General features: G+C 35.7%; 1 protein-coding gene across 2 annotated transcripts in view; it reads left to right on the top strand.

The window, feature by feature from the left end:
* The window catches only part of LOC122719920 (rap guanine nucleotide exchange factor 2-like), a 202,153-nt gene that overhangs the window by 27,011 nt on the left and 161,517 nt on the right, over nt 1–13,625 (top strand). For both annotated transcript variants that reach the window (XM_043946187.1, XM_043946186.1), the window contains exon 2: nt 11,611–12,055. In XM_043946187.1, the coding sequence (XP_043802122.1) occupies nt 11,987–12,055 (69 nt within the window). In that variant the 5' untranslated portion in view covers nt 11,611–11,986. The remainder of the gene's footprint in view (nt 1–11,610; nt 12,056–13,625) is intronic.

Below are 13,625 nucleotides of genomic sequence, written 5' to 3'. Positions count from 1 at the left end.
GACAAGGATAAATTTTAATCGTTTGTTATCTTCCTTCTGCTCGAAACTCTTGCTCCCACTTTGTCTCAAAGTTCAGATAAACGAGATTGGTGGAAAAACGTAGTACGCATTTCCAGGAAAATATGTGGGTCAATGAGTCGCGGGCCCATTCATAATTTTTTGTACTTGTGTACTCTCAAGCCACCGGATACTTCAAGTCCTTATGATCTCAGCAAACCAGTTGAAATATCAAAATTTAAAAAGTGGCTTTAAATGACACAATCCTCTCCATTTCCCGAATATATATATATACGAAAAGTCAAAGTTTCGTTTGCACATATAACAAATGTTTCCTTGTCGCGATATAAATCTTTCAACTGGATAAAAATTCCCAATACCAATTATAAAATTGCGCTACAATCAAGACGCTTCCCTTGCGTGCATCGTCCGTGTAATTTTATATTATATATTTTATATTATAATTTTATATTATATATATATATAAAAAAAAAAAAAATCGAGAGAAAATAACTCTCTCTAACTGTATCAGCCACGTGAGGGAACCGTACCAAATAAATTTCACGTTGCTCGGTTACATTGTCCATTGTTGGTTGAAGTTTCTACCAGGCATCGCCGCTAACCGAGAATTGCGCAGGATTCACAGCAGAATGTATGGCAACGAGCCGCTTCTCTTACTTACTCGATTACCACGAATTTTCCCAACCGATTACTATATTTTCCATCCGCGAATGCATCCTAGAGGAGAACGAAACCGAAATCATTGGTATCGCGGTTTTACGACGATTTTTACTGTTTTCCATTTATTTTCGAAAATGGCGCGCGCATGCGCCATATAATCAACTTTTCGGTGTAATTAACGCGATAACGAAATAAACGACACGGAAATAAAGACTCCCGCGCAATTGGGTTAACCCCACCAATCTTCTCTCGACCTCTCTGTTCAACGAAAACAGAGCGCGAGTTTAACTTTTTAGTTAGATCCTAATCGAGTTGGTTAAATACTTGTCGGAACGATATACTTCCTTTCATAGGTACATATACAACTCGTGCCGTGTAATCGTGTTTGTTTGCCAGGCAATTAGCTATTTCGAGGATGGAGATTTTTTTTTCGAGGGGGAGGGGAGGGGGAACGGTAACGCGAGAGAGACGAGAGTTAATTGAAATTCTAATTTGAATGGAGATGGACGTTAATTTATTTGTATACGAGGTTGTTGTAATTTGTTGTTAGTTACATTGAGATTGAAAAGATGCATAAAATTTTGATATTACTCGCTTAATTGTGCGTAAGTCTTCTTGCTCTCGAGTCTTCTCAACGTGCGATCGTCTAACAGTACCTTTTTACACGCGTTACACGCGTTTTTGTTTGGAAGAGTTGTTGTTGAGAGAGAACTGGAATTATATTTCTTTTTTTTATTACCGTTATCAGTTCACCTTTCGAGATACTTTAAAATTCGAAATTCTTTACAGAAGCACGACATCAATTCGAATTTCATTTCTTGCCTCGCAAAAACGGGTACCGTTAAATTTTTAAACGGATCTAAACTCACGTTCATAAATTCTAATCCATCGAGTATCGCGTTCCCAATCGATATTTATTATATTTATACAAAATAATAACTCAAAATAGGAAAAAAATTTCTACAGTTTCACGATATAAATTCATCAAACCGCCGTACATTCGTCAATTCATTCATTTTCCAAAAAAAACTTCGTACATCGATAATCCAATCACCGATCCATTTGCCAATCAAACTCTTCAAAAACAAGCAAAAAAAAAAAAAAAAAAAAAATAACAAACATCCAAACAAGTAACCAAAATCAAATAATCCTCTTAACGAAAACGAATAACGCCCCCCTCAATTCTCACTTATCGCCCGATAATTTTAATTTCATCCCCTAATAATAATTATCCTCTTATCGATATACGGTGTATAGCTGTGTATGGGGCAAAGTCGAATTGATAAAATGTTGTAGAATAGAAGGAAAAGGCGCGTAGATTAACGGCTCGGTCCCCCCCGACCTGTTAATGAGGATGTTACGCATATTACGTTGCGGCGTGGGCCGTTCGTTTCTAATCGCGTGGGGGGAGGGGAGGCAGCGTTAATGTTAACGGTAGCGTTTGCTTGTTGCGTTGATAGCGATGCAGACGCCGATGCCAGTGGGCCAAGGATCTTTCTCTTAGTCCAGAGCTCGTACCTACTCGTGCATACGTCGTGCTATCAAAGATAGTTCGATAGTTGTGGTGAGGGAGACGCGGGGGCGATTAACGCTCGGGCGTCCTAGAAATCTAGGATAATTCGCGTAACGGGATTCTTTCGTAATCGCGTTACGCGAAGAGGATGGATAAAAAAGGACGATGTCGAACGGTGTTTTTTTTTTTCTTCCTCCTCGAATTTTTTCAAGTCACGTTGAAATTGGAACGCGTTCGTGTTAGGAGAGAAGAAAATTCGCGTGAAAATGTCGGCGAGATTGGTTCCGCGGCGTGCGTTCGAATTATTTATTTTTTGAGAATTTGGGTTATTATTATACGTGGGATTTTTTTTTTTTTGCGATATTTGTTGATTAGTAATTTTTGATGAAGTTTCACTGGTTTTTTCTTTTTTTTTCTTAAATTTTCGTCGGTGGTGAAGATACGTCGAATGTAAAGAATATTTAATTGGGGATGATAATATAACAATTTTTAAGACTGACAAAATTTCTCTAAAGATTATTGATCGCTTTAATATCAAAATAAAATGTGATCAAAACATAAAAATAAAAATATATATTTTCAATTTCACAATCGACTAACTAATTAGTGTTATAATAAATCCATATCGACATCATCAAAATTATTAACATTCAAAAAACTATTACATCTTTATTCCCAAATTTAATCTCATCGTTCATAACATCGAATTCAAAATTCAATCACGACCACCCCGCGATATTTTCAATGAAATCTACCATCTCTCAATGGATGCATTTGATGAAAAAAGGATATCCACGTTGCTAATCTCTCGATAAAGTAAAATTCTTGAAATCGAGCATAGCGGAAGTATCGTAATCGTGACAGGTATTTTTCATCGCGTTACACGGCGATATCGGGGGAGGGGGGGAGGGAGAAAAAAAGGTGAGTTATAAAAGGTGGCACGGATCGGAACGGTGGACGCACGAAACGGGGAGGGGAGGGGCGCGAAACGTGGTGCGGTGTGCAGCCGGCATACAAACGGTTCTTTGTGCCACCAAACGGTGTCCGCAATATCGTTGACAGCATCTCTGGATTCAATCTAGATCGTTCAGGCTCCCTACGGTTATAGAAGCGGCGACAAACTGCTGACAAACACACGGACTTATGCCCCGCTTCGCACTGTCAATCATTATGAAACCCTATAAAGAAAGTAGCTAACGGTGTGCACGTTTCATTATTAACCCGAATCGAGGGGGATCGAAGGGGGGATGATTCGATTCGAATTGTCAAACCGGCAATTTTCTTTTTAATTTGAGCAATTTGCCACGGATGATAGCTAATTTTAATTTCGAACTGTACAACTTTTTGGATTACTCTTTTTGGAATTGGATTTGATTCGATGAAAATATATTAATGTAATATCGTACAACGATATTATTATTATTCGATTCGTCGATATTATTATTTGATAAATTATCGTACGATTAAGTGAAGACAATTTAGGAAAATTGAGTTTCGATTTTGAGATCGAGATGATAAAAATTTTATCATGCATTTCTATTAACTTTATCGTTAATTGAAACGAATTAATCCGCAATGAAAAAGCGCGATAATGCAATTGTTGAAATTGCAAATATGACATTTGCAGTTATTATTGTTATTATTGATAGGAAGCTGCGTAAAATATCGTCGCGCTTGCGAATGCAAAATTTCGGATTTCGTCCGCGGTTATCCGATGCGAAGCTTAATGATAAAGCCAATAAAGAAATATGAAATATTGGATCACGATTCTATCCATTAAGGGATTAAAATAGATGATCTTGGATTAAAGATAATTAACGAGTTTGTCGTCGAGAGAGGATTTATCCTATAATATACAATTCCACATAGAAATTAATACCATCGAGTTTCCTTAATTTGCAAAATATTCTATTCTGTTCTATTTATGAACATCCCATTAAACGAAATACGTTCAACGAGTTGAGAAAAATATTAATAAAAGGAAAGAAAATTCTCTCCCATTGTCGAAGCTCTGTTGTATCGCGCGCGAATAAATTCGACTCGTGTTGTAAAAAAAAAGAAAAAATTTTTTTTTGAACGATTTGTCGACGACAAAATATTACAAATCGGCATAGATTTATTCCCTATTAAATATTCGTTATTCAACAATGGATCAATGTAATTTCGCGTAAAACGTGGAATGAACGATCACGGCCGAACACCTCCCCCTCCCCTGTGTCCTCGAGCGAATTTATGGTCACGATTAATCTCCCAGAATTGTAAATTATTTTTAACGTTCCATGTGCGAATGATGACGTATCGTTATTCCGTGACGATAAGCGTAATAATTCGTTGTAACGTTTTTGTTTCACGAGAATATTGTTTGCCTTTTCCCGTGACCGTCATGCCATGATTACTCCTCCACTTGTAATAAATTATTCGTGGATCATCAAAAACTATCAACGATTTGATTTCTTTCCGAATTTTGTGACTCGAGAGGAGAATTAATTAAGTACATATCTCTCGACATGTTTTTGAAAATAATCATTTACAAAAATTAATAAAATATCTGTAATATTTTTAAACGTGGATTAAATCTTGTAAAACGTATAGAGTCGAACGATATAAAATATATGTTTACCATGTTCATCTGACGGCGATATGTTATTCATATATATTTTATAAATATATCGAAATCCTACAATCAAACAGTATAGTGGATATGAATTTAAATTAATGTCGATCGGATTTTGTTGAAAAAAATAACGCATAGTATCGAAATATATTAAAAATCGTTCGTAATTGATAATAAATCTAAAAGTAAAAAATTTTTCCATCCAATTTTTCACCAGCCTTGTGATTTAACTTTTATTTTCTACTACTGTTGAAAACGAAAAATTTATTTCGACACAATTCTGATAGCTACTTTGCGTAACGAAAATCGAAAATGCAATTGATGATGCATTATCCATTTAATATTACACGTACGTAACATCTTAATGTTTATTTATGTAATTTAGAATACATTTTACGCCTATACATGATTCACAAGATGACGAAACGTAAATATTAAATAAGTGGAACAACTTGGTAAAATAGCAAAATATACGTAACATCATCTTTATCGAATTCACGATGTCAAATGTTATCGATGTCGGCCCGGACATATTTCTATAAATTCTAGATAATTGAATATCGTGAAATATATTTGATTTTATTATTCAAAATACGTCCATTTGATCGATATTGCAAATTAATTATATCTCTTCTTTATATTCATTATTCGTATTGATATTATCGAAAATTAATATTATTTAACCGCAATAGAATTACGAAATAAAACTACGCTACGAACAATAAATACACGTTAAAATATAGGTTAAAATTTATTAGTTTACACAGTGTCTGACTGTTTCAAATGCTCGCCTGACTAGCCTACGATCGTGAAACTCGTAAAACTTTGGCTGATATATCATTATTTGAAACACGATTATCTCCTAGTTAAATATTAACTCGTGATTTTTTCTTTTTTTTTTATTTATTCAATTCGGAAATGGAACGATTTTAATCGCATCTTAATTTTCGTCGATCTTTGAACTTTTCTTCTTTCTTTTTTTTTTTTTTTTTTTACGATTTTAACATATTTTAAAGTATTTAAATACGAAGCAGCAAAGTTTGTCAGAATACGTACAGAATCATAATTATCATACGATTAGCACAAAATTTACTAGCATAACAAAATTATACTTAAATAGTACAAAAACTTATATCACGATGATTAAAATTATTAAAACTTCTTCTTCTTCTTTTCTTTCCCTTCCTCTTCGATATTTCTCTATAAATTCATTTCGATCGTGCTAGACTAAACAAACGAATTACAATAGATCGAAAACGTAACGATCCGTAATTTCTCGTGTTCCCTTCGCGTTGGTCCAAGACGCGTGCCTTTTAACGAGGAGCGTTAAAACCAGTCACCGATAAAAATATCCTTGTATTTATTTCCATGTACCAAAAGTTCATCCCGCACGTTGAAAAATGGGGACTGCAGGCCGGATAGATCATCCTCTAATATCGAATGCATCGGCAAACTTGCATAATTACCATCAATTTCCAGTTTCGTGGAATGGTTGACTGACTCGTGGTTGATGGACACGTGGATGATGACGTTCCACGAACGAAATTAATCGATCGGACAGGTGTATATTTTCATCTCTCTTCCACTCATTTTTTTTTTTCTAAATTATTCTATTCTTCTAACTTAAGTTAAGGGAGACGAACTTGGACGATGAATCGTAGGCGAAGGATATTAGAGCGCGTTAAATTGCACGAAGCGATCAAGGGGAATGGCGTTAAGCGGGATAATTTAGAAGAGAGAGAGAGAAGAAATATAGAGACAAATGGAAGGAAGTGGAGGAGATAATTCTTTTTTTTTTCGCGATCAACTTTAATAAGGGCAATTAATTAAGTAATTTCTGTATCATTCCACGAACACGGGAGATCCTGTGTTAAATTATATTTGCCGTGATAGAATCTCGGAGGAAAAATTTCCTGGCGCGTATTCCCTGGCTATGTGGTGCAATAGTTGTGGCGGAAAATCAAGATTAACTTGCGATGGATCAAGATTTAATAGCGAGTTTTCGATACTGATATCTGGATAAAGATATCTTAAGCGTGTACGAGATATTTTCCCGTTTCGTTCTTAGCTCGATCATTTTGTAAGATGCATTGCTTCCTGATTTCTTGAAGAATTAATTAATTAAAGCGATCCGTGTTTTGCTAAGTTCCTCTACTTGGAACGTTTAGAATGAAATTTCTTTCATAGTGAGTATAAGTGATGGATGAAGATTGAACCAGTCAAGTGATCAATATTAAATTCTGAAATATTAAATTGGAAATTTTCACGTTTACCACTATATAAAATATTCCTATTCCTCAAAATTACCAACACAATTAATGTCTCGACATAAAGTTGCAAATTAATTGAATGTGAGGATGGATGATCCTCTCAGGGATAGAAATTCAAAACTTTGACTTGCGTTCATAATATACGTCCACGTATCAAAAGAAAAACATCGTCTTCGTTCACCGAAATATAAAAAGATTAATTTTTTAATCTAACTAAATATTTCCAATAATAACTAAATATTAACTAATTAACTAAATATTTCCAATAATAAATCGATCATATCTCTTAAATAAATACGAATCCTTCAGAATGAAAATCGAAAATCTTAGAAAATATCTTCGAAATTGTCGATCATCACCGTTGATAATAATTAGACTGATTAGGCGACCTCAGGTCTCTCCCTCTCGGTATCGCACGTTTCTTGCCACTCTTTCTTGACATTCCGTTTCACGCGAGCCTGTAGTACCCGTACAGGCACCGGGCGAGTTGTGAACGAGACGCCGGCTCAGCAAGTTTCTTTTTGAAAGGAAGAAAGAGGCGGGCTCGCGGACTACGCGAAGATGAAGAAGCAGGGGAAGGATAAAACGAGTAGTAGGAGTCGAAACAGAAACGATCCGCAAGGTCGATGCAGACGTTCCTCTCTTGGGCTTCGCAGCTGCTCCTTCCTCCGAAGCCTTCTGCCTCCTCCTCCAATCCTCTCATTTTTATCGATTATGAGATTTAATTTTCCGCCCAGGGAATGGAAACTCTTTTTTCTTTCCTCCTGTACATATCCTCGATTGTCCGCGAAATTGGAAAAAATTGAAATCCCAATTGGAATATTCGTCGACTTGAGCGAAAGATGCTGTGACATTCTCATAATGTAATATTTTCAATGTAGTGCAATAGAGATAGTATTTAAAATATGCAAAGAAAATGGTTGAAGAGATGTTCCAATCCAGCAAGATTAATCACGATGCGATAGCAGCTTTTACAAAAAAAAAAAAAAAAAAAAGAAAAGACATTATCAGACATCGTATCGAAGATTGAAACTGTCTCACCTGAAAAACCATTGTTGCCAGAAAGTCGGTTCTGGCACAGCTTATTATCAGGGTCTACGTTCTGCCTCCGTTCTCTGCGAAAGACCAGATCCCATAGGCCTCTCCTATGTAGTCCGCGGGTTCAACATTTTAGATCCCGCAAAATTGCGTCCCATTGATAGAATCGCTCGAGTCGGGCTGGAAATATCGTCTTCCCTTCCCGTCGATTCAGCCGGCAACATTTCGCGGACTATCGGCCACCATTCAATTCGAAAATTACTGCTCAGCAGCTGTGTATTGTCGAATACATAATATGTCTGGGGAAAAAAAAAAAAGAGAAAAAGAAATCGATTTTAATCTGCAGTTTAATATCTACCGTTGCTTCGCTCCCTTTCCTCGAAAAAAATATCTTTTTTCTCTTTCGAACTTTCGAATAAAATGTGATTTAAGCTTCAGAAGAATTTTGAAACTTTAATCTCTACGACTTTTTTTATTCTTTAATTCCCTTTAATTCTTGGATTTCTTGAATTCTTGGATCCTTTGGAAAATTTCCATGTCATGTTTGTTATTTTATAGAAACGTAAAATTTGCGAAAAGTTGAAAGATTAATAAAAAAAGTCGAAGAAATTTTATACTCGATGCTCTCAAATATTTATACTAATGAAAGGAAAAACGAAGAGCTCGTCGTTCTAAAAGGAAGGAAAAAGAAAGAATTCGACGAAGGTTATAGCACATCTCACGAATCGATCGAACTTATTTTTACATCTTTTAACGAGAAATGCAATACCTTTAATCATGCAGAAAGAAATATCGCACTCTACGGAAATTGTATATTGACGTCAAATATAAATATAAAATATCCAAATATAAATAAAAGATGGTTCCTATTTTGTAATTTTTATTTTATCATTTATCAAATAACTCGAGAATCGAATACCTTCGAACTTATTATCAGGGTCTACGTTCTGCGTGTCACGAATGGATTATATAAATCTTTGTCTCGATCATGATCTCAACAATATCTCAAAATTTTTATCGTTCGCTTTCAATTATTTCCACTTTCGCAAATGATACCAAAATCCTCCTCCCCGTCCAAATCCATTAATTTTCTACATTTACACCGAAACCACGTCGAGCCACGTCCAACTTCTCGGCAGTCCCGACTGTTTCAATCCCATCCACGCCACGCGTCTGGCAGTTTATCAAGTTGATTTGCGAGATCGATGCGTCGCGGGTATCAAATCGCGATACATCCGCGAATCTCGTTGGGGATCAAATGGCTCCGGATCGGTGTTTCATGGTTGGTCGGTCGGTTTCATGGTGGCAGCGTCTCTGGCACGACCTCCACTCGCAAAGGTGGTTAGGTATGTGGCTCGCGTGACGTTACATACGACCAAGGTCGGAGAATGAACCGAGAAATCGATGGCTTCGTCCTCTCCTCCACGCTTTTATTCAAATACTGGATACTGTTATCCAAAAATTATTCGATAGCTTCGTCCTCTCCTCCACGTTTTTCCACGTTTGTTAGTCGACTTATCTCTCCACGAGAGGGGAGAGCTCGCATTCGTAAAGGCGTCGTCCATTTCACAGTAAAATTGTCACGAGTTGGCTCTCGAGCGATCGTAAGTTTCTAGGTTGGTGAAAAATAATTATCAAGAGATTATTTTATTCAAATGTCAACGACACCCTTAGAATTATTCTTCCATCGTTGAAAAATAATCGTATTGACGCTCTTAGGCGATTTTCCATTCTTGAAAAAGTAACTTTCGATATTTTTATTCAAATACTGTTATCCAAAAATTATTCGATGGCTTCGTCCTCTCCTCCACGTTTTTCCACGTTTGTTAGTCGACTTATCTCTCCACGAGAGGGGAGAGCTCGCATTCGTAAAGGCTCGTCCATTTCACAGTAAAATTGTCATGAGTCGGCTCTCGAACGATCGTAAGTTTCCAGGTTGGTGAAAAATAATTATCAAGAGATTATTTTATTCAAATGTAACGACACCCTTAGAATTATTCTTCCATCGTTGAAAAATAATCGTATTGACGCTCTTAGGCGATTCTCCATTCTTGAAAAAGTAACTTTCGATACTTTTATTCAAATACTGGATACTGTTATCCAAAAATTATTCGATGGCTTCGTCCTCTCCTCCACGTTTTTCCACGTTTGTTAGTCGACTTATCTCTCCACGAGAGGGGAGAGCTCACATTCGTAAAGGCTCGTCCATTTCACAGTAAAATTGTCACGAGTTGGCTCTCGAACGATCATAAATTTCCAGGTTGGTGAAAAATAATTATCAAGAGATTATTTTATTCAAATGTCAACTACCCTTAGAATTATTCTTCCACCTTTGAAAAATAATCGTTTGCCGCCCTGTGATTCTTTACTCTCGAAAAAGTAACTTTCGATACTTTTATTCCCGTTATCCAAAAATTATTCTCCAGAATTTTATTTACCAAATCAGCATACCCTTTCTCCTCTATACTCACTCTCGACTCGATATCCGGAATACGAGAGATCTCGTAAGAGGGTAACGATAACTCTGCGAAAGAGAATCAACACCTCGACTGGAATCACGTTCGATCGAGAAATGGTCGACGAGCCTATTTCCAGTTCGGCCCGCTATCGTTTCACCGCATCTCATCCGCAGGTGCAGCATGCCTTAACGAGCGACTTCCGTCGCGCTTATAATTCATCCTGCACCTTGTTTCGCGATTCATTCATAATTCGTAACGGTACACGCGATCGTTCCTTCGATCTCTTGCCGCCTCTGCAACCGTTCGAAGGGCGTGAGAGACCGTTTTGCTCGAGTTCTAGCTTTGAGATCGACAATCGATCGCCATCCCTCTCTCTTTCTCTCTTTCCAACATTTTGGAAACGGATTATGACTTTTACGGATTGATTCGATGGGATTGGAAACGAACGTTCTACGTTTTGGAATTGTTCCAAGATAGATTTGAGATACGTTCACTCATTGTTTCGAGATTGTCAATCAAAGATTTGAATATGCAATTACGTATAATTTTCCGGAATTGATTTAACTGCGATAAGAATGCGAGAAATGCGAGTAATTGTTGCGATCGGATAGCTGAGTTTATTTGAGAGTTTGAAAGAGAGTTTGAGTTGTATGAAGATGAATGGTAGATTCAGGGGAGGAGGTTGATGTTTATGGAAGAGGGGAAAGTAGGAAAAGAGATTCACCTTTGAGGAGAGAATGCGAATTGATTGATAATGAAAGTTGATTAATGGATCTTAAATTGTGACAATGCGATCGTTTCTTCATTTATTATTATTTTTTTTTATGAGTTTATTGAACTATTAATTTCGCATGAAGAATGCGGAACAATAGAATTTCTAATCTAAAGATCTTCATAAAGATACATCTTTAATGCAATTCTTAAACGATAAATTAATATTTCTAGGTATAATTTGTAATTAATCTAGTAATATTGATTCACTATGCAACTATTTTTTAATTCAACTAACTTTGTTCCGTTTTTATTCTTCTGTTGCAGAATTCGTAATTCAACAGGAAAACCATGGAAGATATTGGAAAGCAGAAAATTGGTCAGGAAAATGTTCTTAATTAATAAATCGTCTGTGAACGGGAATAATAGTTGTGTTTTTAAATTTAATGTAAATTGTTGATCGAAAAAAAATAGTGGGGGGGGGAAAAAAAATGAGAACAAAAGAATGAACAATTCTGCGAAGACTCTCGCGAGGGATTCGGCCTTTTAAATGGCCGAGGAGAGATCGTACGGCGTTTGAGGAGGCTTGGAGGATCGTAGGTCGCGACCATTTTTTGGTGGCGATGTTCAGCAAGTGGTCCCTCAACTGGACACAGGAGCACGTAGGAAAAAGGATCGCAGAGTAGTCTACGGATAGGCTACTATGACGGACTATTTGGATCCACATTTCGTCAGGGCTCTCTGCCGCGATCCAGAACGACGAACGCTTCAAGTGAGTTGATGAAATTGCACGATCGTGATTGAATTATAATATAATGTTACCTTTTTGAGGTGATAATTTATTCAGAATTTCGAATAATCGATATCAATGGAGATTAAAAGAAATGAAAAGAAAAATATCGACTTTTGAATTTTAATTTTGATTTTTTTTTTTCTCTCCACCTTTCTCTTGAATTTTTATCTGTTGTAATTAAGTATTAACGAATTAGGTGTAATACAACTTTTTAGTAAATGAATTATCACTTGTTGTTGTTGTTGTGATCGTTAATGGAGTTGAACTTTCAACTGGATGGTTAAAGTTTGAAAGTATTTGAAATTGTTCCTGGTTCAACTTTCACTTTGTTGCACTTATAAAACAAACAAAATATACATTATACATTATAAGCGGACATATAAGCACAAAATTTTCTTTAATAAAAAATTCTATCGTGTTGCCATGTTAATTTTTCCAAAAATTTAATTCTCCATTAACGTCGTTATAAAAATTCAACAGCTTCAAATTTTTCTCTCAAAATTCTGCATTTACACGCATCTCCTTTTCACTTGACAAATTTTTAAGAATCTCTCAGAATAATTTATCCTTCGATGCCTTCATAACTTGTAAATTTTCAAAAAATATATCAAATTCGGCAACAGTTTCAACCTTTCCCCCCCAAAATTCTGCATTTACACGCATCCATTTTGATATTTTTCTTATCAAATTTTTAAGAATCTCTCGGAATATAATTTATCGTTCGTTGTCCTTCGTAATCCGTGATTTTACGCGAAAACATGGAACGCACAAAGGCTTATTCGTGGCTACATTTTACGGTGGCCAAGAAAGGTTAAAGGGCGTCGTCAATATCCAGTAGGACTGCTCGAACTTTCCAAACGAATAATAATCCACCTCTTCTTATCTTCGCATAATCGCGTCGAACTTGTGCGTCCTGAAGGGGGAAAAAATTTCTTTCGCGATGAAATTACCCACCCCTTGGCCCAAGTTCGAGCTCTCTCAAATATTAATTTCGTCGAAGGTTAAAAGGATTTTCGATTTTTCGATAAGGATTTTCGATTAATAAAATAATAAAGTCGAAGATTTTGATTCGATTTTAAAAATGAAAATTTATATTCCAACATTATAGATATTTTTTTCTAATAAGATCTTGGATAATTAAATAAATCTTTTTCAAATAATTAACACTTTCCAATCTTCCTACAATCATATTTTTAAAAATTAAAAATTCTTGACTCGTAGAAATTATTTTCTGAACGTAAAATATTATTCCTTAACGAGATTTTAATCACTGTCCTCGTAAACATAATTTCATTTCTGTATACTAGTTTTGATACATTTTTTTTCTAGTAATTTAGTAAGTAGATGTTCGTCGAATCATTCAGGAATAAAACTTTACTTTTTATAACGAAATTGCAATTTTCAATTTCATAACGTCAAGTTTCTTTCAAAATTTTAACATCATATAAACACATGATTGATTTTGACGAATAACCAATCGAAGCAAGAAATTCCTTTGTCGAGATAATTGGAGAAGAAAGTTTCGCGATTTAAAGATTCTGTTTGAATT

The sequence above is a fragment of the Apis laboriosa genome, unplaced genomic scaffold, assembly GCF_014066325.1.
Source record: "Apis laboriosa isolate Shangri-la unplaced genomic scaffold, ASM1406632v1 scaffold9_cov152, whole genome shotgun sequence".
Classification (NCBI taxonomy): domain Eukaryota; kingdom Metazoa; phylum Arthropoda; class Insecta; order Hymenoptera; family Apidae; genus Apis; species Apis laboriosa.
This window is presented reverse-complemented; position numbering and strand designations above follow the sequence as displayed.